This window comes from Schistocerca serialis, chromosome 6, assembly GCF_023864345.2.
Source record: "Schistocerca serialis cubense isolate TAMUIC-IGC-003099 chromosome 6, iqSchSeri2.2, whole genome shotgun sequence".
Lineage (NCBI taxonomy): Eukaryota > Metazoa > Arthropoda > Insecta > Orthoptera > Acrididae > Schistocerca > Schistocerca serialis.
In genome coordinates this window covers 623,603,225-623,630,330 of record NC_064643.1, presented here as the reverse complement: position 1 = coordinate 623,630,330, position 27,106 = coordinate 623,603,225, and the positions used below count along the sequence as shown (strand labels likewise).

At 40.7% G+C, this 27,106-nt stretch overlaps 2 protein-coding genes across 5 annotated transcripts in view; one reads left to right on the top strand and one right to left on the bottom strand.

The window, feature by feature from the left end:
• Positions 1–6,903, bottom strand: part of LOC126483683 (CDK5 and ABL1 enzyme substrate 2-like) — a 171,889-nt gene extending 164,986 nt beyond the window's left edge. For both annotated transcript variants that reach the window (XM_050106764.1, XM_050106765.1), the window contains exon 1: positions 6,210–6,903. In XM_050106764.1, coding sequence (XP_049962721.1) covers positions 6,210–6,604 — 395 coding nt within the window. In that variant the 5' untranslated portion in view covers positions 6,605–6,903. The remainder of the gene's footprint in view (positions 1–6,209) is intronic.
• A 105-nt stretch (positions 6,904–7,008) lies between these two features.
• LOC126484412 (E3 ubiquitin-protein ligase mib1) overlaps positions 7,009–27,106 on the top strand; it is a 631,979-nt gene continuing 611,881 nt past the window's right edge. For all 3 annotated transcript variants that reach the window (XM_050107920.1, XM_050107919.1, XM_050107921.1), the window contains exons 1-3: positions 7,009–7,190; positions 7,267–7,408; positions 10,517–10,688. In XM_050107920.1, coding sequence (XP_049963877.1) covers positions 7,089–7,190; positions 7,267–7,408; positions 10,517–10,688 — 416 coding nt within the window. In that variant the 5' untranslated portion in view covers positions 7,009–7,088. The remainder of the gene's footprint in view (positions 7,191–7,266; positions 7,409–10,516; positions 10,689–27,106) is intronic.

Sequence of the window (27,106 nt, the reverse complement as noted above, 5' to 3'; positions counted from 1 at the left end):
TTGGTGTTCCTCAGGCAGTGGAGGGCATTGAGGTGCTGCCAGCACTTCCGTCTAAGGTGAGGAAGCCAAGTCAATCGGGCATCAAAAACCAGTTATAAGAATGAATATATCTCGACTACAGTGATTGGATCATCTTTGAGGTAAAGTTTTGGTTCTGGATAAGCGGTATGACGCAAACAGACTTTGCGGCCAGAAACCGTAAACTGTGGGGCTAGAGCCCATGACTGCGCCTTGTGGATGGCTCCCTGTAGGCGCCTCTCAGCAACACCAGTACTGGTGAAGCAGTACGAAATGCCAAAGTCATCTGCATACAGAGAAGCTGAAACGGACAGCCCTACAGCTGCTGCTACACCATTAATGGCCACTAAAAATAGAGATACCCGCAATACAGAGCACTACGGAAACCCATTCTCCTGGATATGGTGAGAGATATGGGAGGCACCAACTTGGACACGGAAAGTATGAAGTGACAGGACATTTTGTATAAAAATCGGGAGCGGACCTCAAAGACGTCACTTGTATAATGTGGCAAGCATATGGTGTCGCCAGGTGGTTGTCATATGCTTTTCGTAAACCAAAAAGATAGCAACCAGGTGTTGGCGTCTTGAAAGGCTGTTTGGATGGCTGACTTGAGGGACACAAGATTATCATAGTAGTAGTAGTAGAGCGACCCTGGCAGAAGCCGCCCTGACATGGAGCCAGTAGATCACGTGACTCCAGGACCCAACCCAACCGCCAACACACATACGTTCCAGTGGCTTACAAAGAACATTGGTGAGGATGATGGGATGATATCAATCCACATCAAGCGGGTTTTTACCGTGTTTGAGCACCGTAATGATGGTGCTCTCCCGCCATTGCAATGAAAAAATGCCATCGCACCAGATCCAGTTGAAGATGACGAGGCGATGTCACTTGTAGTGAGGTGAGATATGTTTAATCATCCAATGGTGGATCCAATCTGGCCCAGGAGCTGTGTTGGGGCAATGTGCAAGAGCACTGAGGAGCACCCACTTTGTAAATGGGGCGTTGTAGGATTCACTGCGGTATGTAGTGAACGAGAGTACTTTCCCTTCCATCCACCTTTTGACAGTGCAAAAGGCTGGGGGTAATTCTCTGACACAGAGGCTTGAACATAGTGCTAGGCAATCGCAATTGCATCGGTAGATAACACGCCATTTATGTTAACACCAGGAACACCTGTTGGGGTCTGGTACCCGAAAATGCATTTTATCCTTGCGCAGACTTGGGAAGGTGACATATGGCACCCAATGGTCGAGACATATCTCTCCCAACACTCCTGCTCCCGCTGTTTGATAAGTTGGTGAATGTGGGCACGGAGCCGCTTAAAGGCTACGAGGTGCTCTAGGGAAGGGTGCCACTTATGCTGCTGTAGAGCTTGCCGACATTCCTTAATTGCTTCTGCGCAACTTCTGGCGACCGCCAAGGGACTGCCTTTTGAAGGGGGCACCATAAAGAGCGAGGGATCGCGTTTTATGCCGCAGAAAGGATTGTTGTAGCCACCTGTCCAACCATCACATCGATGTTTCCATGTGGGGCAATTCAACAGTGACAGCAGAGGTGAAAGTTTCCCAGTCCATCTTGTTTAAAGCCCATCTGGGCAGGCTTCCATGTGCCTGATGCTGGGGCAGTTAAAGGAAGATGGGGAAGTGGTCACTACCACACAGGTCGTCATGTGCTCTCCAGTGGATAGATGGGAGAAGTCCTGGGCTGCAAATTGATAAATCAATGGTCGAGTAACTACCAAGAGCCACAGTGTATTGTGTGGCGGCCCCAGTATTTAAGAGACAAAGGTCTAACTGAGACAGTAAAGTTATGATATCTCTGCCTTGGCCAGTACCCATGGTGATACCCCACAAGGTGTTATGGGTGTTAAAATCTACCAAAAGTAGGAAAGGTTTAAGGAGTTGATCAATCAGTGCAACTAATACATTCAGGGGTACTGCACCATCTGGAGGAAGATATACATTGCAGACAGTTATTTCCTGTGTCGTCCTTATTCTGGCAGCCACAGCTTCAAGAGGGGTTTGAAGGTGCACAGTTTCATTACAGACTGATTTTAGTACATGAACACAAACTCCACTGGACACCCTATTATAGTTGCTACGGTTCCTGTAATACCCCTTACAACCGCAGAGGGCAGGGGTCCGCATTGCCAGGAACCAAGTTTCCTAGAGGGCAATGCAGAAAGCAGATGTAAAGCTTAACAGTTGCCATAGCTCAGCCAGGCGGGGGAAAAAAACCGCCCCAATTCCACTAGAGGATGACGTCATTGTGAGACTGAAGGCATAGGACATTCAATGAGGCAGTTTACACCTCAAGGTCACCTGCTGCCACCAACTTATTGCCTGTCTGAGGGTCCGGCGAGATCTATGTCCTCAAGCCAGAATCTCCACCTTATCCGCAAATGCATAGCTTGTAGGTAGTGATGGTGTGGGTGCACTGCAATGCCCGTGGTCTTGGGGATCTTGTTTTTGGATTTCTCTTGCTGGTCCTTGGGTTTCCCTGGCTGGGAGGACTTCACTGATTCAGTCTCCGGGACTGAGGATGAGTGTGAAGCCCTACGACCAGCTGCTTTTGGGCTCTTCAGCCACTGGCAGGTGTCATCTTTCCCACTAGCAGAAACCTGGGAAGGGAGTGATCCAAGGGACCCCTTCCTAGCGAGAGGAGCTGAAGAAGACCTATGCTTCTCCGGCACAGAATTGGGGACTGATATCCCCGATGGTTGAGGGGGGGAGGGGGTGTTAGTCACGAAGTAGGTGATGCAGCAGCAACAGGGCAGGTGTAGTCTTCTGATTATGAGAGGTGACTGGGGTTGGTGGAACAATTGGGGCTAGAACTGTTGTAGCGGTGGTATAAAACGATGTCATACGTACAGGATTCAAATTTCCTCTTAGCCTCAGTGTACGTCAGTCGGTCCAGGGTCTTGTACTCCATAATTTTCCTTTCTTTCTGGAGAATCTTGCAGTCAGGCGAGCAAGGCAAATGGTGCTCTCCGCCGTTGACACAGATGGGGGGCGGGGTAAATGAAGTATTGGGATGTGAAGGGCGTAAGCAATCTCAACATGTGATGCTGGAAGTACAGTGGGAAGATATATGGCCAAACTTCCAGCATTTAAAGCACCACATTGGGGGAGGGATATAGGGCTTTACATGAAAGTGGTAGAGCACCACCTTGACCTTCTCGGGTAATGTATCACCCTTGAACCTTGACCTTCTCGGGTAACGTATCACCCTCAAAGGCCAAGATGAAGGCACCAGTGGCAACCTGATTATGCTTCGGACGCAGGTGGACACGCCGAACGAAATGTACACCTTGCCGTTCTAAATTGGTGCACAGCTCGTCGTCAGACTGCAAAAGAAGCTCCCCATGAAATATGATACCCTGGACCATATTTAAGTTCTTATGGGGCGTGATGGTTACAGAAACAGCCCCCAGCTTGTCACAAATGAGTAATGCCCATGACTGGGCAGAGGATGCCGTTTTGATCAAGACTGACCTAGATCTCATTTTAGACAAGGACTTCACCTCCCCAAAGGTCAAGAAGGTCAAGGTTCGAGGGTGATACATTACCCGAGAAGGTCAAGGTGGTGCTCTACCACTTTCATGTAAAGCACTATATCCCTCCCCCAATGTGGTGCTTTAAGTGATGGAAGTTTGGCCGTATGTCTTCCCACTGTACTTCCAGCGTCACATGTCGAGATTGTGGACGCCCTTCACATCCCAATACTCCATTTACTCTGCCTCCCATCTGTGTCAACTGCGGAGAGCACCATTTGTCTTGCTCGCCTGACCGCAGGATTCTCCAGAAAGAAAGAAAAAGACCCTGGACTGACTGACCTACACTGAGGATAAGAAGAAATTTGAACGCCTACATACTGTACGTATGACATCGCCTTACACTGCCACTACAACAGTTCTAGTCCCATCTGTTCCACCAACCCCAGTCACCTCTCATAATAAGAAGGCTACACCTGCCCTGTTGCTGCTCTGCTGCATCACCTACTTCGTGACCAACATCCCCCCCCCCTCTCCCAACCATCGGGGATATCAGTTCCCAATTCTGCGCCAGAGAAGCATAGGTCTTCTTCGGGCCCTCTCCCTAGGAAGGGGTCCCTTGGATCACTCCCCAGGTTTCTGCTAGTGGGAAAAATGACACCTGCCAGTGGCTGAAGATCCCAAAAGCAGCTGGTCGTAGGGCTTCACACTCATCCTCAGTCCCGAAGATTGAATCAGTGCTCCCAGCCAGGGAAACCCAAGGACCAGCAAGAGAAATCCAAAAAGAAGATCCCCAAGACCACGGGAATTGTGGTGGCACCCACACCATCACTACCTACAAGCTCTGCATTTGCGGATAAGGTGGAGATTCTGGCAGCGTGGAGGGTAATATCGTAGAGGAAGACCAAGAGATGAACACACTAAGCAGATTCAGAAGGATGTAGGCTGCAGTACATACTGGGAGATGAAGCAGCTTGCACAGGATAGAGTAGCATGGAGAGCTGCATCAAACCAGTCTCAGGGCTGAAGACCTAAACAACAACAACAACAACAACAGCAACAACAACAACAACAGCAGCAAAGTGAAGCATGAAGGGACAAATACAGCGCAAAAATGTACAGGCCGACCTCATCTGTTGACTGACAGATACCGCCAACAGTTGAAGGGAGTTGTAATGTGTAATTGGCAAACATCTATCCAGACCATCACACAGGAGTTCCAAACTGCACCACGATTCATTGTAAGTATTATGACAGTGAGGTGGGAGGTGAGAAAACTTGGACTTCATGTTCGAGTGGCTGCTCATAAGCTACACATCATGCCAGTGAATGCCAAACAAAGCCGCGCTTGGTGTAAGGAGTGTGAACATTGGCCAATTGAACAGTGGAAACACAGTACACAATGTGGTGATCCAATGGTAGGGTGTGGATATGACGAATGCCCAGTGAACGTCATCTGCCAGTGTGTAGTGCTAACAGTAAAATTCAGAGGAGGTTGTGTTATGGTGTGGTCGTGTTTTTCATGGAGGCGGCTTGCACCCCTCGTTTTGCATGGCACTATCACAGCACAGGCCTACATTGATGTTTTACACACCTTCATGCTACCCACTGTTGAAGAGCAATTTGGGGATGGTGATTGCATCTTTCAACACAACTGATAATTGCTCATAATGCACGACCTGTGTTGGAGTGGTTACATGACAATAACATCCCTGTAATGGACTGGCCTGCACAGAGTCCTGATCTGAATCCTAAAGAACACCTCTGGGATGTTTTGGACCACTGACTTTGTGCCAGGCCTCACCAACCAACATCGATACCTCTCTTCAGTACAGCACTACGTGAAGAATGGGCTGCCATTCCCCAAGAAAACGTTGCAGCACCTGACTGAATGTATGCCTGTGAGAGTTGAACCTGTCATCAAGGCTAAGGGTGGGCCAACACCATACTGAATTCCAACATTACCGACAGAAGGGCACCACGAACTTTTAAGTCATTTTCAGCAAGGTGTTCAGATACTTTTGGTCAGAGAGAGAAAGAGATAGAGAATTTTTTTTTTTTCATGCACCCCTCCCCTCTCCTCTCTGTAGCTCATCAAAAGATAACTCTGACAGCTAGTAACTTTTCTTTCTTTTGCATGTGCCTACTGACAACTCAATGCTTCTGATTTTCGGTGAGTGGTCTCCTTTAACCCGAAAGTATTTGCATTCTACAAGAACTTTCCTGTAACATTAAATAGGGCAGTGAATAATTCTTGAATTTCATGGCAGATAAAAATATAGCTGTATTAAATGTCACTAGCCAAAAATTCGTATATGTACATGGAGGACCTGATATTCTTCCTATTGTCTTACATACAAGATCGGGCACTATTGTCTTCTATTCTTCAGGAAAAGACTGCTATTTTTTCTGCTGAACAACACATCTAAAATCGCTTTCAATTATGAGGGGCCCGGTAGTTCGACTTAGTAAAACAATAATTTAACTGTTATCCAATAAGCTATATACCTCTATCTGAAAGATTTTGCATCATTATCAAGTACCTAAACTTATTCCACAGATGTACTAAACAATTTTTGCATGTTTGAAACTAATTGCAAAAAGAAGTTTAGCTGCCAACACTTCTTGTACAAAGATGAAATCAGTGTTATGGCATTATTTTGATTACATTGCATTAAGTTCGTCTCACCTGTCCCTGAAAGGGGTAGATGACTCATTTCTTGACAAAAGTTGACATTCATTATCTGTGCACTTGGAAGAAGTTACTACATCACTTAGACTCGAATCCGGGCTTCCTGAAAGCTGCTCCTGTGATCTTCCGTGGTGGCCTGGAGGTTGATACACCTTCGTTTTCCTCTGCTCGCGTAGAGAATCGTACACATTATGTTTGTTCACATTTTGTAAATTAATCTCATCATCGTATTCGTTGCCCTCCCTATCCAAACCAAATTTTTTTGTTTGGTCATTCTTTGCAAACAGCCCTAAGTTTGTGTCTCTGTGTGTACCATCAAGAGAGATATTTGAGAGGAACGTCAATGCGGCTATCCTCCTACGCGACCTATTTCTTTTTAAAGAAGCCGCCATATCATCCTCATTCCACCACGTATTTTCGTCGAAATTTTGTCATTTTGTACCAAGTTTTATCACTACGCATCGCTAACACAAAAAAGAAACAGAAAACTATTGACACAAGAACTGTAATCTACGAAACACTCGTGGGACTGTTATGCCACAAACGGTACATAGTAAAGTTACTACAGTTTATCGCGATTTCGCTGCAGTGTTGCATATTTATCTTCTCCATACGAAACTCCATTTTCGGCTACACTAAACATCCACTCCATCAGCTCTTCTCCCACTACCCGCTTACATAGTACTTAGTACTTACTCCAACGTTGACCAGTGATATTTTTGTTTTAGCACAGAAGTCAGAGATATGAGTAGCGGCAGATTGTTACTCCACAAGGAATATCTCTGAGTGCGTTTTGTGTTTATGGTAGCCAGCCGAGAGTTGAGTGTGCGTTGGAAGAGTGGAGTAGTGTTTGGTGTGCCCACATGACATAAAAAAATGGATGCTGGTGCCGGGGCTGGGAGTCGAACAACAAGGTTTATGATGGAAGGCGTGGGTGCTAGAGTTATCAGAGGACCAGACTGGAAATGGGGAAAACAGGTCGGAATCACTACGTGTGAAATGTGTAAGTGGACGCTTTACTGTGTTAATATTATTTTTACATTTACTTTTGCAGGACGGTGGGGAAGGACACGTAGGAACTGTTCGAAACTTTGAATCACCAGAAGAAGTAGTTGTCGTGTGGGACAATGGAACAGCAGCGAATTACCGATGTTCAGGAGCGTATGATTTACGGATTCTGGATAGCGCCCCTACAGGTAAGTCTTAACTGACCCCTCTTTTTTACAGTACTAGCACGGCAAAATGTATCATTTCAGAAACCGACCATGCCAAAGTAACATCCTGTACCCCTGCATTTGCAAGAATTGTAGTAGCTAGGTATGAGATCCATGTTACTGAAGAGTCTTTAGCCATGAAGTGATAGGCCCTAATATATTTATTTTGTTTACTTTCTTGTAGGTAGGTAGTATCACTTTAGTTGCACACGACCTACACATGACTTCTTGTACTAAACATGTTGTTTTCCTGTTCGGATTCATATTTTGTTGATTTTGCTGCATTGTGTTTATTGTGATATTTTCTGCTGATTTGTCATGTACACTCTTAACATAGTTTTTACATTTAACAGTATTTATCAGAAGTTCATTGACATGCAGAGGGTGTAATACATAGTCATAACTGTAAGAAATGTAATTTGGTTTCCTATGTCCTTGCATCAGTCCCATTTATTGTGAATGAAAGATTTCTAAGTACCTGATACATGCCATCAAAATTGCGGAAGCATTTAATGTAGCATGGATATCATTTACATGTATAATGTTGGAATGGTGATTACGATTGGTTTGTAGGGCGTTCAACTGGGTGGTCATCAGAGCACATACAAAGTCCAAATTTTTATGCAGTCCAATTTTTTTCACAGTCCAATCTTGCCACTGTCACAAATGATGATGATAATGAAATGATGATGACAACACAAACACCCAGTCCCCACATTGTAGGGAAAGTTAGTTATCAAAGTTATTTATTTACTTGTTATATGAATCGTATCTCCTATCTCTTGTTACATTGTGGAATATATCAGTTAGATTACAAATGCAGTGCATTGTCTCAGTGAAAAATATGGCAATATTATGACCATTTACATGATTGATTTTCTTTTACATTAATATTTTATATTTTCTATATGATGATTTACAGGCCCACTTAAGGAATTGTCAAGCAGCCGTAATTTCTCTTTAGGTTTCAGGTTAATGTGTTCTCCACCTAATTGGCTAAATGGTTGGGGGTTTTCTTGTTTAATATTAAATGAAAAGAAATAAAAAATACTAACAGCTATTTTGTGTTCTTTACTTTTTGTTACTTTAAAATTTTGGACAAAATGCTTGATGTCAAAGACAGTTGAATACATAAAGAAATTTATTAAAATTCTGCATCAGGCCAACATTAAAAATCTGTCGGAAACACTTATTGCTGTACTGGCCCAACTCTCAACCATCACTTCACAGTAGCTCTCCTGCAAACTTTGTAAGTTGTGTTTACATTTATTTTTTTCTTTATTGCTCACTGTTTGCCCAGTGACTGTAAACAAGTACATAAGTGATCTTTCTACTGCACATTATACTTTCTTTCTTCATTAATAAATTTATTATTTTATTGTTATCAACTATAACTGTTGAATTCTCTCACTCTCCCTCCCTCCCCCTCTCCCCCCTCTCCCTGCCTCTCCCCCTCCCCCTCTCCCCCCTACCCCTCTCCCCCCTCCCCCTCTCCCCCCTTCTCTCTCCCTCCCTTTCTTACCTAATTTATATCATATTGATCCAATTTTCCTCCAGTTTACTGTTCTTCACTTATGAAGTGGTTTTATACAGGTGTTTATTTTTGACATTGTAGGATTTTTACTTCTAAGAGTTTTTTTCCCCCCCTATTCTGTGCTGCACATTCTTTCTTATAACCAGATGTACATTTACCTTCTGTTTCTTGATCTGTTGCATCAATTCACTGGTCCTATACCCCCCCCCCCCCCCTTTCTCCCAATAGGAAATGAGGGAACTTAATACCTATTACTTGATATTGTCATCTGATTTATTCAGTATTAAATCATGCTATGAACATATATTTTTTGCAACTGTAACATAACTTCACTAAATGGCTCTCTTAATCAGAGATTTGTCATTTTAATTAGTGTTCAGGGCATTAGGGAAGCAATCTGAGTCAACCTGTATGCTTTGACTTTTGACGTCTTCAGTAGAGTGGAAACACCTACTTCCAACATATACAAAATGGTGATGATGTCATCACTACATACACATACAACAAACATGAGCAAAAGTAAAATGACACAAGGACATCTCACTCCAACAATAAAATGAAACTAATGGGACAACTGCGGGAAATAGGGGGTTTAGAGTGGGCACAAGCTAAATATGTAACAATACAAAACACCACACCATTCCAAAACAAATATTATTAAAAAAAAAAATTCTCAATTTCAACATAACACTACAGCCACAAAACCAGTAGGAATCGTATACTTCACTCTACCTGTATAGCTCAAAAAAGCCCCTGATCCCAAAAGACCAACATCTGCAATTCTGAAGAGTGGACTTTGACATTTCACTTGACCTGTATAGCTCAAATGAAGCCCTTGGTAACAAAAAGCCAATGCCTACAACTCTGAAAAGTGGAATTGGACATTTCACATGACTTAAAAAGCTCAAACGCAGCCCTTGGTATCTTCTGGTAAATCACAAATAAAAAAAGCACAATCACAAACTTTGCACACATACATAACTTGCTAGATCAATTAAAACACAACTTAAACACACAAAAAAATCACAATTACTGTATAATAAAACCAAGACAAAAGTTATTTACCGACAAAAGCCTCTAGCGAAAATCATCTATGTTGATCAAAGCTGGCGCGCGTGCACACACACGCACACACGATGACAAACACCAAATTAATCACACCTAACAAATATGCCAAACACATAAACATAACAGAAAATATCTTGTGACAACTCACTGAAAACAAAACAAACACTTCCAAATCTATGTTACGGGCACAAATAAACCCATGCTACCACAATGATAACCAAAATTCAAATGAACTCAATACCACACTTTAAACTTAACATGTCATCATCCACCACCAAAGGGTGCAATCAGATTCAACAGCACAACATATACAAATGTGAACCAACTCAAAAACAGTGTATCCTAGTGACATCACACATTGCAACACCATTACTTAATGGGTCAAAGCAGACGGGTGGAATCGAGTGCTTGCAGTGACCCATCTTCAGGTAGATCTCATTGAGTAATTACTGATAACATCTTTTAATAAAAATACTATTCATTTAAAGGTGTAAAACATGACGGTACCATGTGTGATACTTGCCGCCAACAGCCAATTTTTGGAATTCGTTGGAAATGTGCGGAGTGTGGTAACTATGATTTGTGCTCAATATGTTATCATGGGGATAAACACCACCTACGCCATCGCTTTAATCGGATCACAACTCCAGGAAGTGAGAGGTAAGTATATTGTAGCTGTTGTTATCCACTTCAGAAAACTGTTATAATAAATTAACTTTGATGTTAAAATTATTTGTGTATTTATTACTTACACATTAACTGCAGTCTGTATGTATGGTTACTTTCTGTTTTCCCTTTGAAACTGAAATATTCACTGAAAAACACTTTAGATGAAATAAATAATTGCAAAACTGTGGATTTAATGCTCCAACTTTAAATTAACTTTATATCAGTGCTTCTTCACCAAAGAGCTCAGTAACATCAAATATTTCTGCAATTAGCAATCATTGCATATGACTGCCATGTTGAGGAACCAGATTAAATTTCCAATACTGTTAGGAATTTTTCCTTGATGGGAGGACCTGGACGGAGGCGCTCAGTCTCTTGAGGTGAATTGAGGAGCTAGTTGAAAGTAAGGTAATAGCTATGAGAGCTGGAAAGCTGATAGCGGTTTACTGAACCTATGCCTTTCCATACTCCATCTGAGTGGTACCATATGGTAGAGGGTGACACAGCAGTCAGCCAGCATGGTGTGGGTCTTTGGGCCTGATTGTAGAGCTATAATTTCTGTCAAAAGCCAGGGTGGCATTTTCGAATGACCGAGGCCCATTTATCTCTCATTATTGTCCACCTAGTTTTGTTTCCAATGATTTTGTTGTTGACATATCAGTATTCTTTGTGTACTCACATCATGTTCTGCAACAGCAGGTCTCAAATAAGTACACTGAAACTAATTCATAACATTAGTTTATTTAATTGTAAAATACTTATTTAAAAAAGTGATTTTTATAGGTTTTTTCCGGTTCTAAAAATATATGTGTGATATGCAACTGCAAAGTTAGATGTAAGTGTTAAATGGTTAATTTTTCTTGTAATTGCTTACCTAGGAGAAATTTCTGTTTGTTGAGGTATTATTTTGGTTGGAACAGTGTGTTAAAGGCCACACCGTACTGTCTGACTGAAGACGAACTACACCACCTTTCATTGGAGGACGTAAAACTTGATTTATTTTGTTTCAATTACTATACAGATTCAAGAGTGAAGCCCTTTGAATGTATTCTTAAGTAGTTATTGTTGAAGGTTTATCTGTGCTAATTTAATTAATACTGGAGTACAGCATGCTATTCTTTGATTGGTAATGTATGTTGGCATAATTTTTCTGTGACTCTCTTTGTAAAAAAGGGCATCCAAATTAGTATTGCAGTTTGGATTAAGTAAAAAGTCAGTTGCTTACTGGTAGACTTGAGAACAGTGAGTTTGTTTGTGCTGTGTCTGTTTTTTAGTTAAAATTACATTTTGTAATTTCTTTAACAGTAGTATCTCTTAATAGCTAAACTGCCCTGTGTGATATATGTGGATGCCACCACTAGTTAGTGAGGGGGTGTTTTGTGGCAACTGGAAATTCAAGTTTAATATGTGCAAATTCTTTGGCATAGTACCTAAAGATGCTCATCAGCAGATTTTTAGGCTTTGTTGCAGACACAGAAAAATAACTGAAATGGAGGCTAGGATATGATCTCTTCAGGCAGAACTTGTGGACACAAAATTTGAATTAAGGTAATTACAAGAGGAAAAAAAGACTAGGACATTGGAAAAGGTAGCAGCTAGTGGACAAACAGAGGCCAATTCGCAGAGTTTTTTCAGTGTCTGGCTGGATAATAAATGTGACCTGTTACCTGAATCAGGAGATGAAGAGTCTAATACAGCAGTAGATGAAAAGGGTGCAGTAGACTGGTTGAAAGAAGATTGTAGCTAGATTGAAAATAAAACCAGACAGGAACAGAATGTTTTGCTGCTAGATAACAGACAAAGGAAGACTGTAGAGTGACAGTGTTTGGAAAACTCGAGGTTCCAGGTCATAAAGGTTGTGAAACCAACTATGAACATTGGCACTAGTGATCTATCAGAGAGATCACGGATAACAAAAGGCATTAAAGTATTGTGTAGCATAAAGAGAGGATTATAAAAATGGTCAGGATAAGCACGAATGTGCAACTGATTTTGTATTGTAGAAGGTATTTCACGTTATTGAGAAAATTTGTAAGAAAAATAAGAAAGTTTGCATGCCTTCTCGGTAATCCTATAAATAAAATAGAAACAATATGGAGAGTCATTAGAAGGGAAACAGGAAAGCCTGTCTGGGTCAAGCTGATTTAGTTATTTTATATAATGACCAAATCATCCATCACACCAAACATATAGCAGACCTCTTTAACAGCCACTTTCTAAATGGAAATAAGAAACTCTGTACACTCAGCTCAAAGAAAAGTCTTTGTAGTATTTACAACAATGGCATAAGCATTTACTCATTGTTAGGTAAATCCAGCTTCTTACAGGGAAAGCAGAAAAACAGCTAACTGTTGAAAGCAAAGCTTTTCAGTGAAACCGTGTTTTGATGTAGCTACTGTACTCACCCATATATTTAATACACCAATTTCATGAGGTACCTTTCAAGACCTACCCCCATCAACCAAGGACCTTGCTGTTGGTGGGGAGGCTTGCGTGCCTTAGCGATACAGATGGCCGTACCGTAGGTGCAACCAGAACAGAGGGGTATCTGTTGAGGGGCCAGACAAACGTGTGGTTCCTGAAGAGGGGCAGCAGCCTTTTCGGTAGTTGCAGGGGCAACAGTCTGGATGATTGACTGATCTGGCCTTGCAACACTAACCAAAACGGCCTTGCTGTGCTGGTACTGTGAACGGCTGAAAGCAAGGGAAACTACAGCCGTAATTTTTCCCAAGGGCATTTAGCTTTACTGTATGGTTAAATGATAATGGCATCCTCTTGGGTAAAATATTCCGGAAGTAAAATAGTCCCCCATTCGGATCTCCAGGCGGGGACTACTCAAGAGGACGTCGTTATCAGGAGAAAGAAAACTGGCTTTCTACGGATCGGAGCTTGGAATGTCAGATCCCTTAATCGGGCAGGTAGGTTAGAAAATTTAAAAAGGGAAATGGATAGGTTAAAGTTAGATATAGTGGGAATTAGTGAAGTTCGGTGGCAGGAGGAACAAGATTTTTGGTCAGGTGAATACAGGGTTATAAATACAAAATCAAATAGGGGTAATGCAGGAGTAGGTTTAATAATGAATAAAAATAATAGGAGTGCGGGTAAGCTACTACAAACAGCGTAGTAAACGCATTATTGTGGCTAAGATAGACACGAAGCCAATGCCTACTACAGTAGTACAAGTTTATATGCCAACTAGCTCTGCAGATGATGAAGAAATTGATGAAGAAACACTGAAATCAACTCGGGATCTGACGGTTGTCATTCCCTCCGTTAACTCAGAACGTTAATGTCCCTGGGGGACAGATGTGACTCCGGCTGGATCCCATGGATCCAATCTTAACCTTCTTGTTAAATTTTGTGTGAAAGTCTCCCCACGGCAAAACAATCACCACTTTACTAGATAACACAACATAAGATAAAGTTATTCTGTTTTCCACTCTATCCTAGATGAATTTTGAATCCTTTCCGCAAGTTGCCTGTAACTTTGCTGGTATTATTAAGTTTGGAAGAAGCAATAGTCAAAATGTTTCCAGAGGTTACTCTCGCAGCCACTTTTCGGTGTATCATTTCTTCTACCTGTTCCTCCAGGCTACTTATATTGATCATATCTGAAGTTGCTAGTTTCTCTTTAAAGTTTAATTCCAGGTTATCTACTTGAGTATTGACACCTGCAATTTGCGATTGGACTATTGGTAATAACTTCTCCTGCTTCTCAACACACTCTTTTAAGGTGTGTAATCTATGTTTTACAGCATGAAACGTAACATTAAATACACTTTGAAATGATCCTAATTTTTCACCAAGTTCAGCTTCTACATTATTATATTTATCTTCAATGTCACATTCTTACTTTTTTGCTAAGTCCTGAAATTGGTTACTCTGTGTTTGACTAAAGTCAGTGAATAGTTGGTTTACATGACTGCTTAACGAACTAGTGAATTCCTCTTTCAAATCTATTTTAAAATTCTCTACTGTAGTAGCTGCGTCAAATTCCTTCTTCAAATTTCCCATCCCTTCACATAAATTACTGAAGTCTTTACTTTGTGCATATACCTTAGCACTTAACAATCCTAAAATTTTATTCTGAACATCCAATTTATTACTTAATTGACTATTCACTGTGTCTATTTCTTTACTTAAATTAGCACTCTGTGCATCCAGTTTTCCACATAAAGTTGCATGTATTTCATTTCTCAAAGAAGCACCCTGGTCATCTATTTTATCATTTAATTGAGTATTTACTGAGTCTAATTTAAGACTTTGAGCAGTTATAGTTGTATTTAGTTCTTTTCTTAATGAAGTATTTTGAGCAGTTAGTTCCTTTCTTAAAGCTACTGAATCTACCCTTTGGTCATCTATTTTATCACTTAAAGTTTTGATCAAATTCACTAATTCAGACCAGTCTGGCATTTCTTTACTCACTGTCATAGCCATGGCTGGTTCTGAAGTTTCCCCACTTTTCTGAGTATTATCCATATTGTTCTTACCTTTATATCTAGTAATCATCCAAAAAAATTCTACACTGAGTATAATAACTATACTAACTGTCTGTTATTCAACAGTTTCTTTAACTTTACGCTAAAACAATTATTGTTTTGCGCTCGCCGGGCATAGAGTTCTAGCTGTGTTGGTGAGCGGATGTGTAAGCAACACCGGTGAACAGCGCTGACAGGGTGACGTCGAATGTTGGTTTCAGCGTCGGTGAGCATATCTGGAATCAGCACCGGTGATCAGTGACTGGTGCCGGTGTCGTCGGACTTAGGCTGGTTTCTACGTCTATGTCCCCACGATGTGTGTGACAGCTGCTTACTCCCCTTCTTTGATGAATTATTCTGGTCATATTTCTTCTTAATCTAATACGTCAGAATCTTCTCTCTCTTCTTTTAACGTTATATCTTTCTTACGTCTTCTCTTTTATTGCATTTGTTAATTTTTACCATTTGAACTTTTAGGCTGAATCCAATTCCATGAAACAGTTCTCTTGTCTTGTTATGCCTGGTTGCTATGGCAACACATTATATCTTCTACTTCGATTTCCTCTCAAAATTCCCATGTTTTTGAGTCCTTTTCACTGATCACCACATTCTAATGATGTGTCACGATAAGACGTGTGGAGTAAAATACAAACTTTATGTTTTCACCAATTAACGATGTTTTGGACTATGCAGAATAACATTCTCACATTCCACATGTAAATAGCTCCATCTTCTCGTATTTCACTCATATTTCGAGCTTTAGAAACATTTTTAATTAACATTCATAAGTGAGTTGGTTTAAGAAGCACTCGTAATTTATTAACATGAACTGTGTCTTGCTTCGTTCAGAGCTAAGACATGAAGTATAGTTAACAATGTTTCAACTGTTTTTCTTTTTTCTCATTACAATAGACAACAATATAAAACACCATAAGATACATAAACACTTCTTGTTCTTCTGATACGGTTTCCGTGGTGCGAGCGGCAAACACTTGTTGACGCCGTTTGACTGTCTTGTCTACCTTGCGCTCATGACTCCTTTCCAGCCTGCCCACACAAACATGTGTTACACAGTATGTATGTTCTCTCACACTTATTCTTGAAATATCATGTGTTCGAGACAGTGGAAGGATGAGTGGTTCTGGAATTTCAGCAGAAATTCTTGAAGCACTACAAGTCATCGGAACGTTAGAACGTAATGTTCCGATGACTTAAAGTGTGAGTGTGGTTCTGGGTTATAATGGCTTATTCCCCCAAACCACCTTCCACTTCTTTACGAGGTGACTCTTCTTTACTGAATTGCTGGCTGCTAGAAATCCTCTTGACTTCTTCTCCGTTGAATAACACTAGGTACAGGAATTTATAGACTCTTTCTACTTATGAAATAAGTAGACATACAAACTTTACTTTTCGTCGACTAACAATGTATTTGACCTCCATGTATTTGACATCTCTCGTATAGTCGGACATTAGAAACAAATTGAGTTACAGTTACAAGAAAGTTGGCTTAGACGCCATGACTTTTCCTGACATGAATCATAAAATGAGTCTTGCCTCTAACAAGGTTGCGTCAAGAGTCTGCAAGAGTACTTTTTCAATGGTTCATGTTTTAATAACAACAGTCACTGACACTATAAGCACAGAGCTTCATATAAACTCCATGGTTCTTCCTTACACACTCAATAAAATGCCTATGGATTGCATGACAGGTACTTGTTGGTGCCGTCTGCCTGCCTCGTCTACTTTCTTCCTGCGACTGATTTTAAACTTGCACATACAAATACGTGATGTGCAGTAGGTAGGGCTCTACCATCCCGCACTCATATCCAGAATATCATGTGTTTGAGTCAGTAGAAGGCTGAGTGCTTCTAGAAGTTACACAGAAATTTTCAAATCACTATACATCCCCTCCCCCTCAGATTGAACACACGATATTTTATAAATAATCATTATGCAAACGATATCACTCATAATAAAATTTCATATCTTAACAGTATACATTTCTTACATATGTTTATATACGTATCTTTCCTTTCCATAACAATTCTCTGTCCTCTCTTGAATAATCTTTCGCTTACTATTTCTCTGCTCTTTTTTTTATTTTACTTTTACTTAAGACATAAGCATTTTCTCGTGGTTTTTTAGTCAGCTTTACTAATATTTAGGAATTGTGGGGACTCTTTCTCTTTTCTTTATTTCCTTTTTTTTTTTCTTTTCATTATTTGTCGGTGCCATCCAACCGCCATATCTACTTTTTTCCCGTGACTGATTTTAAACCTGCACACACAAACTTGTGACACGCAGTAGGTAGGATCCTACCATCCCACACTCATATCCAGAATGTTGTGTGTTTGAGGCAGTAGAAGGCGGAGTGGTTCTAGAATTTACACAGAAATTCTTGAATCACTACAATACTAGCATTAATAATTTGTTTCGTGTGGATTCTTTCAGTGCATTTGGTTTTTCCATTTCGGATACAATGCACTTCGTTTCAAATCAGGTTCCTACCTGCACTTAGATTTCCTATGTTCTGAGTTCTCATCTCTTTTGTTTTGGATGGGTTAGGTTGTGCTACTATTTTCTGCGACCCAGATTACCCTGAAACTTGCGGCATGGCTGCTTGAGCTCAGAGATGTTCTTATGAGAGGTAAACAGTGTAGTATCATCTGTGTAACATATGACAGGATGTGGTATGTTGTAAGGCAGGTCATTGTTTGCAACAATGAAAAAGAAGGGTCCTAGGATAGATCCTTGGGGAACACCTGTGTCTATCTCGAGCAAAGAAGAATGCATATTCCTAACTGAAAGGAATTGCTTCCTGTTGTTCAAGTAAGAAGTGATGATGGCTAAAGTGTGCTTTTGCAACCCATTGTATTCCAATTTCTTTAGTAGGATGTCAACAGGAATGCAATCAAATGCCTTGCGTAAGTCACATAATACAAGTGATACTTTGTTTTTGTTTTCAATAGCAGATAATGTTCGATCAGTGATTTCTAAAACAGCAGCAGTTGTGTTTTTTCCCTTGCGAAATCCAAACTGAAAGTTACAAAGTAAGCCATTATCTTCAAAGAAGGTATTTAGCTGGTTGTGCATAAGTGCCTCATATCTTTTTCCCTTTTTATGAACTGGGATGACTTTAGAAAACTTGAGTGTTTCAGGAAAAACTTCAATTTCTAAGCATTTATTGAAAATACTGGCTAATGGTGAGCATATTAAGTGTTATATATGAGTTATAAATTGTCTCTCTCTGCTCAGTCCTGTGAATACAGATGTGCTTGTAAATCTGGTGTATTGTGTGCATTTTATTTTTAGGTTTCCTTGTAGCTCTAGCTTTTGTTACTGGAGAGCAAGAATTCCATAGTTCTATAAATTTCTCAAAAAAAGTTACCAAAGGCTATTTCTGTTCCCAATTTCCCTGGTTGACATTTGTATACCCAGTCCCACTTTTCCTTCCTTAACTTATCAATAAACAATGTTATGTACTCCTCTTTTTGTCCTCTCACCAGTACAGAGTTAGGTTCGGTAGTTTTAATTGGCTGTCTCTTATAAAGTGTAAGGAGCAAAGGATCATGATCTGCAAAGTGTCCTCCTACAATTGTGACTCTAAAATATTCCTCAATGAAATTAACTATAATGTTGTCCAAGCCTGCATACATACGAGCAGAACACTTATTTGTACAGTATAAGTTTAATGATCTTAGTACTTTCAAAAATATTTTTGTGACTTGTTTGTCTGTGTTAGCCATTTCAATGTTGAAATCTCCACAGACAGCAATTCTTGTCTTAAATTTCAATTTTTTTAAATTGATAATTCAAATTTTAAAATAAATAGGGAAACATCACCATCTGGGGATCTGTATAGGCTAACTACTATTATGTTTTCATCCAGCGGCTTAACACAGCTGAACTCTGCATGTAATTCTGAGCTATGAGTTGTTACATCAATTTTAGAAAATTTCACTCCTTCTCTTACAAAATACCGTATTTACTCGAATCTAAGCCACACTTTTTTCCAGTTTTTTGTAATCCAAAAACCTCCTGCGGCTTAGAATCGAGTGCAAAGCAAGCGGAAGTTCTGAAAAAATGTTGGTAGGTGCCGCCACAACTAACTTTTGCCCACGAATATATGTAGCACTACACAGGCATGCTTTGCAGGCACAAAGATAAATACTGGCGCCAAAACCTCTGCGTCAGTAAATAAATTTAAAAAAATGTGGAAGACGAGCTTTTTTCCTCCACCCCGAGTTTCGACAACTGCATTTTCATACATTATCCAACAAAGTAAATACAAATTCCGTATTGTTCATCTTCGAATGTAGCAACATTTCAATGTACTACGAAAATCCGACTGGCAAGACTGTTTGGGATATTTGACAATATGGCCAACTCTATGTTCTGAATTTTTTCCTACCTGTGAGAAGAGATGGTTGCTAATAGGAACTTTTATGAACTGTGAATCACATGCAGTATTCTCTTCACCATAAGAATAATACAGATATAAACATTTTGCCATGTATTGTATCGTGTTTGCTGCTGTCTCATTTAAATCGTGTCTGCATAATAAACTACGAAACTAGAGTGAGACGAGCAAACGCGGAAGAATATACATATCATGTCATGTTTATATTCGTATTATTCTTATGCCTAATAGTGATACAGTCAGAAATGAAGCATGGAAATTGACTAGATTTTTGAATCTAAGATGGCTCTAATTTCTGTACAGAATGTTATGTACTAAAGAGGCGTCTGCAAAGATTTTCAAACGGAGAAAAATTTTCGCTAAAATCTCGTTCAGAATTCTATCATACGCAGTATATTATTTGGTTCTTGTTGATCATTATCAAAGAAAGCAGCAATGTAAGTAACAACAAATAGCAGTTTCTTCCATTGTTTCGCTGGTGACACGATTCCTTTTTTTTTAAAGCGGCGGTAGTGCGCACAAAAGCAAGCCATGCCGCGAGCGGCGACAGGCCGGCAGAATGCGACAAACAGTGCATGACACAGTACAGTAATGCATTAGAGTGACGTAAACACCTAAAACAAAGAGAACGACACTTATCAAAGAAAAATAAGCAATAAATTCAAACCAGACGAAGCACGTGAAAAAGGAAGGGTACCCGTATAAATACGGACGAAGCGCCTGACTCATATCAATGGCTACCTGGTAGAGCTTAACTGCTAAGCTTACGACTCGAACCAAATGACTGTAGCTGTATTGTCATTCATTCGACCCAAATTTTGTCTCATATTACAATGGAGCAACTTTGTTTTGATGTGGAGGTGTGGTCTAAAACTTTTCTCTCCCCTTGAATTTCAAGTCTCAAATTTTAGGTGCGGCTTAGATTCGGGAAATTTTTTTTTTTTTTTTTCCTTGATTTCAAGTCTCATTTTTCAGGTGCGGCTTAGATTCGAGTAAATGCGGTACCTGCACCACCATTCTTTCTCTGCTTTCTACATATGGTATCGGCCACAACATACCCATGAGGGACAAATACGTCTACTTGCTCAATTGTTAGCTCGTGTTCAGATATACATATAACATCTACAACCAAATCATTAAAAAGATGTTCTAATTCTAAAATCTTATTTCTAATGCAACAGATATTGATTTGTAAAAAAGTTAATATTTTGTCTTTATCTGTATTTATTTGGGGACTCTTTGTCCTCACAAGTTGCTTGGAGTATTAGGCCTGGTCACTGTCTTTAATCCACTGATACCGCCTCCTTTGTTGTTTGTTTTATCTCAGTCCTTCAACAGTTTCTGTGGCCGTCAATGCATTTGCTATGTGACCGCTCCTCTTTTCCACCCCCAGTGTAATGATGCGGCAGAACATATTATTGGCATGGTCAAGGCTCAAATGAAGAAGTATGTTGCGGACTGCTCCGGACACTATGCCTTGACATGCTTCTTGAGTTCCTGCAGGTTTATGTCAGCAAGCAGCGAGGGATTGGAGTCCAGCCGAGACGCTCCCTCGTCACCAGCTACGCATCCTCCTACATCTGTTCATGCTGCCCCACCAGCAGCCATCGGTGCAGCCCTCATCACAGTTCGCTCCTGGCTGTACAGTCTGGGCTTGGGGGTTTGGCTGCTGACTAAAAAAGATTCCAGCCACGATCCACAGTTGTTGCCGCTTCTGTATGGTGTGCACCAATGAGGGGATGTTGGTGTGCCATGGCGATCAGCTGCGTCTTTGTGGCATGCTGAGAGCCACGGATTCATCGCTGCTGCCCTCCCTCAGCACCTGTCCAGGTCTCACAGGGCATCCCTGCTGCAGGGGAGATCCCCCCCCCCCCCCTCCCCCCCTCCTTGTGTAGGTCGCTGCCTCTGGCCTCTCCTCTGTGGTCCATTGCCTCCCACATGCTGTGGGCTATTCTCGTAATGCCTTGCTGCCACCAGCATTTCTTTTGCTGGCTTCCCAGATGCCATCGGGTCCTTCACCGCCAGGTCCCTGGCACATCCACGCGAGCTGCTGGCACCTTCACCATTGGTGCTGTTCCTCCAAGCCGATGTCCTGGACTTAAAGGATCAAGTTTTCAGACATCAAGATGCTACCAGCAGCCTTGTCAACAGTAATCTCCTGTGGTACTTGGTTGGGAGACGGGGTGGGTGGCGGGGGGTGTCCACCGCATATGTCCAGGGATGCGCCACTTCCATCCCTTCTCACCCTTTTTGGCCCAGAATCTCTTTCTACCGCCACTATCATGGCCACAAATTTTGTTAATTGTGGCCCCTCTATTATTTGTGTCTTGCATTACAGCAATTCAGATCTGTAAAAGACAAGATGCATCATAATTTCATAAGGTCACTGCATATTTCAAATAGAGATTACTATTGCACATAGATACAATGTAGACTTATGTAGCAAGTGTGTGGCATCCTCCAGACACTGTTGATTGACATGTAATATGTTTATGGGTATTTGATATACCTGTTAACTACGAAGTCACTGTAAATAGAGTATATTAGAAGATCTAACAAGAGCTATGAAAGAAATCTCCAGAAACAAAGGGATTAATTTGGCATCTGCCTGACATGTTTTAGGGAAACTATGGACAAGCTCTGTGATGCTGTGTGGTGTTCAGACCAGTTTTCAAACCTGTGTAGTATGCTTGATTTAATTTTTTGTGCACTTCACTTTGGTTGCAAGCAACATTCAGTGTTGAACTTAATTCCTCTATCTCTTGTTGGCTTTTAGATTCACAGGTATATAGTGACCATTGTGAGACCATTGTGGGCTGGTATTCATGAACCACTGTTGACCACCTTCATACTGTCAATCTAGACTTGCACAGAGTGGTTACCAATGGTGGCTGCAAGTTGTGCCAGATCTAAAACTGTTTTTCAGGGTTGGTTGCATGTGTTAGATGGCCAAAAGCCAAAGTTCCTGACAAATAAATTTGAGGCACTGCCTCCTGTGATAATGAGGTGAAACAAGTAGGCCTTGCCTCTTCCGCTTTGTCAAGATCTAGGCATGTACAGAGATGAAAGAAGTGGCTGTTGATTGTAGGTAGTTCCAACATTAGGCACATAATGGGACTTCTTGAGAAAATAGTGTCATGTAAGGGAAACAAGTGAATTGTGCAGTCAGTGTGTGTTCTGGGACAAATCATCCACTTGGTGCAAGAGAAAATTTCAGTATTAATTGAGAACACAGGTTGCAGTCAACTGCAGACACTGCTGATGTCAAAAGAAACAAAGTCTGTCACCTGAGATCCAAAACTATTATCTGCTCTTTCCAGAGACCTGTAGATGTGGTAGACAGTTAGCATCATTTTTGGGATCTCAGCATTGCTGTTGGTTTGCAACATGATTCCTTATTACAAGGACAGATTGCAGCCCTCTGATCTAGAACCGAGTGGAGGGTGTCATGTAGAGACATTTTTGGGCTTGAAATGAGCTTGGCTGCAGATTCCGTGCTGTGTGCAGTACAGGGTGAAGATTTGGAAAGTTGCCCTGGAAAGACCAGGTATGCACAGTGCACTGGCAACAGTAACTCTGGTGTCAGAGCATGTGCACATAATTTTTCTTTCTTTCTTTCTTCCCAACATCAGATCAAGTACTACAACATGTAGAGAGCAAAAATTTGAAAATACTAGTTGTTGACTGCCAGAGCATGTACAGTAAAGTGCCGAACTTGGGTCTTATTAGAAAGCAGGAGTCCTCACGTCATATTAGGATCTGAGACTTGATGAAATCCAAACTAGAGCATAGGGAAGTTTTGACATCACAAATAACACATTTTGGAACAACAACTGAGACTTCTTCAGAGGAAGTATGTATACCAACAAGCGGGAAAATTAGGTGTAGTGAGGTCCAAAGCGAATCCAACTGCGAACTAGTGAGAACAATAGCCACCGTAGTTGGTGGACTTAGATGCATGTCTATTGGTCACCTGATGGTCACAAAATCTTAAAAAAAAGAAAAGCTTAAACTTAATAACATGGGAATACCCTGAGCGTATGATAGTAATAGATGGTGATTTTACAAGGGTTGGAACTTTAGTAGTGACAACTATTTATTTACGGCTCGTACAAAATAGATACATGTTTCAAAGTTTTACTGACCTTCAAAGTAGTCACCAGCAATTGTGTATAGCCTGTTGCCAGCAATATGGAAGTTGTAGGATGCTCTTAGCAGTGCCAGTTGTGTTGACAGTTTGAGCAGCATGGTCTGTTGCCTGACAAATTTGTAGCAGTTCTGAAGCGAATGCCATGAAGTGTTTCCTTCAGTTTAGAAGTCGAGATGAACTCACGAGGGCTTACGTTGGGGGAGTGTAGTAGGTGGTATAGCGCTTAGCAGCCCCATCAGTCAAGCAAATCAGTAACAGCCTTCACTGTATGTGCTTGAGCATTGTCCTGCAAAATGATGGCCAGGTCCTGCAGAAAGTGTCATAACTTCTGTCTCTATGCTGTTCATTTTTGGAACACAACCTACGACCAGCAGACACACTGTTTGAAATAATTTTCGGGGAATGATCTCGAAAACCTGCTGGAAAATTAGAAATGCGAAATCAATTTGAGATTCCCTGTTGATAGCACTCATTACTTCATGTGAACAAAGAGCTAGTTGTGATTCACAAGAATGATATTTTCTCAATTCGTGATGACTACTTGTGACTAAATTGTTTTGTTTGAGATAGTTCAAAATGTTCAGTTACGGTATGTGTTCCAAATTCCTGTTGAAAATTGATGTAAGTGATATGGGTCTGTAATTCAGTGGATTACTCCTATTTCCTTTCTTAAGTTTTGGTGTGGTCTGTGCAACTTTCCAGTCTTTATGTACGGATCTTTTGTCAAGCTAGAGGTTACATGTGATTGCTAAGTATGGAACTATTGTATCAGCATATATCTGGACTGGAGGACTTGCATTATTAAGTGATTTAAGCTGCTTTACTACACTAAGGGTATCTATTTATGCAAGGGTAGGCTGAAAAGTAATGCACACATGCTTGTAGAGTGCAACCTAAATGACCTTGAGAAACACTCCAAGTGGCATGTAAAATATAACTTCCCCTTCCATACACAAGCACAGTTTGAGCATGTTGCATTCATACTACATATTTTGAATAGTGGAAGGATGGAGATGTGTTGTAGTGCTGTTCAACGAGAGATAACAGCATGCTGTTATTGAGTTTTTAACAGCTGAAAAAGTGCCTCTTAGTTAGGTTCATCATCATTTAGAGGCTGTTTATGATGACAGTGCTGTTGATCGAATTGATGGGTAATAAAATTTCATGATTGTGAGCCTGAAAAAGCCATAATTGTTGATGAAACACACAGCACACGTCCGATCACTGCCACAGACAATAAACATTGCAAACTCATCAACGGTTTGATTTAAAGTGATGGAACGAAAAAACTTATTACGTATTGGGAAAAATGTGTTGGTCTTAACAATGACTATGTTGAAAAAAATGATTTTGAAGCTTAAGAATTTAACTTTAACTAACAATTTGCCCAATCTTACTAATTGATTTTATTCATGTTCCACAAGCGTGTGTGCATTACTTCTCAGCCACCTTCATAAGTTACTCATGCTGTCAGCTGTTCTTGAATCAAATACTGGAATATTTACTTTGTCTTCTTGAGTGAAGGAATTACTGAAAACTGTGTATGATAACTCTGCATTAGTGGCACTATTGTTGATAACATCACCATCACTATCACACTGTGAAGCTATTATTGAGGCTGGCCACTGATGTTCTTTACACATGACCAGAATCTCTTTGGATTTCCTGCCAGATTTTGAGCTTCTTTAAAACTGTACCAATCTCGTGAATTTTGTGTTCTTTTAAATTTGGCATGCTTATTTCATTGCTTCTGCAACAATTTTCTGATCTGTTTTGTGTACCGTGGGGGATCAGTACTGTCTCTTACTAATGTACTTGGTATATTTCTCCAAATTGCCGTAGAAATTATTTCTCTGAATTTGAGCCACATATGGTCTTTGCCTACATCGTTAGCTTGGAAGGAGTGGAGGCTGTCTCTTAGGAATGTATGAAGCAAATTTTTGTCTGCTTTTGTAACTAGATATATTTTGCATTTATTTTTTTGTAGTTTTGGATGTTATGGTATCCAGTTTCACTACAACCACCCTGTGATCACTAATCCCTTTACCCCTTGTGATGCTCCCTATTGTTTCAGGATTATTTACTGCTAAGAGGTCACGTATGTTTTTGCATTTGTTTACACTTTGAGTGGGCTCCTGAACTGATCGTCAAAAATAATTTTTGGAGAAAACATTCAGTGCAATTTCAGGTGATGTTTTATGCCTACCACCAACTTTAAACATGTATGTTTGCCAACATATTGAAGGTAGAATGAAGTCACCACTAACTATAATTGTATGATTGGGTTACCTATTCAAAGTGAGACTCAAATTTTCTTTTAAAAGTGTTCAGCAACTGTATCATTTGAGTCAAGTGTTCAGTAAAAGTAGACCTACTTACTTTACGCGATCAGACCCAATGGACCGCACGCTGCTTTGAGAGATTGCCTCCACTTCAGCCTGTCTTCAGCTCCTTTTGGCCATCCTTCCAGCAGTCCCACTCTCTGAAGGTCTTTGGATACACACTCACTCAATCGAGTTCTAGGTCTTCCTACGGGCCTTCTGGTGGTTGGCTTGGTGCTGAGTACAGTTTTCAGCCATCAGTTGTCCTGCATTCCAAGCAACATGGCCTGCCCATTGGAGTCGTCGTGGCATTATAGCCACAATGTTCGGCTCTTTAAATATCATACAGCTATGTATTGTGACGAATCCTCCATTCTTCACTCTCGTTATTGTAAGCTGGCCCAAAAATCTTCTGAATGATTTTCCTTTCAAATATTATCAGTCTCTTCAGATCTTGCTTGGTTGTACTCCAGGCGGCTCATCCATGTACTACTCCTGGCTGTAGGAGTGTTTTGAAGATGTTTATTTTGAAATGTCTTGACAAACTTCTGTGTTTGAGGAGAGCATTAAGGCCATGGTAACAGCAATTACCTGTCTGTAGTCTTGCCTGTATTTCCATTTAACTGGATTGTTCATCTCTGAATACTGCGCCCAGATATTTGAACTCCCTGCCTTCGCCATAAGAACCTTCAGTTGTCTGTAAGGGTGGAAGTGGTTCTTGAGTTTCATTATGTCTTGTCATGATTGATTTTAAGTCCAATTTTCCTCACTGTTATTTCCAGAATGTCAGCCATTTCCCCTAATTCTTCTTGCGACCCAGATAGTAGCACTATATCATCGGCATATCCAAGGTACTTGATGTTCACAACCCCGGTCTGGACTCCTCCGAGTTCATTAGATGACATCTCTTGCATTACCTCCTCTTTGATATGAGATTGAAAAGAACAGGTGATAGTCCATTGCCCTGCCATAGCCTGTTTTTATTTTCAGCACTTCAGTTACATTATTTCCAATTTTTACCTTTGCTGTGGTATCCATCA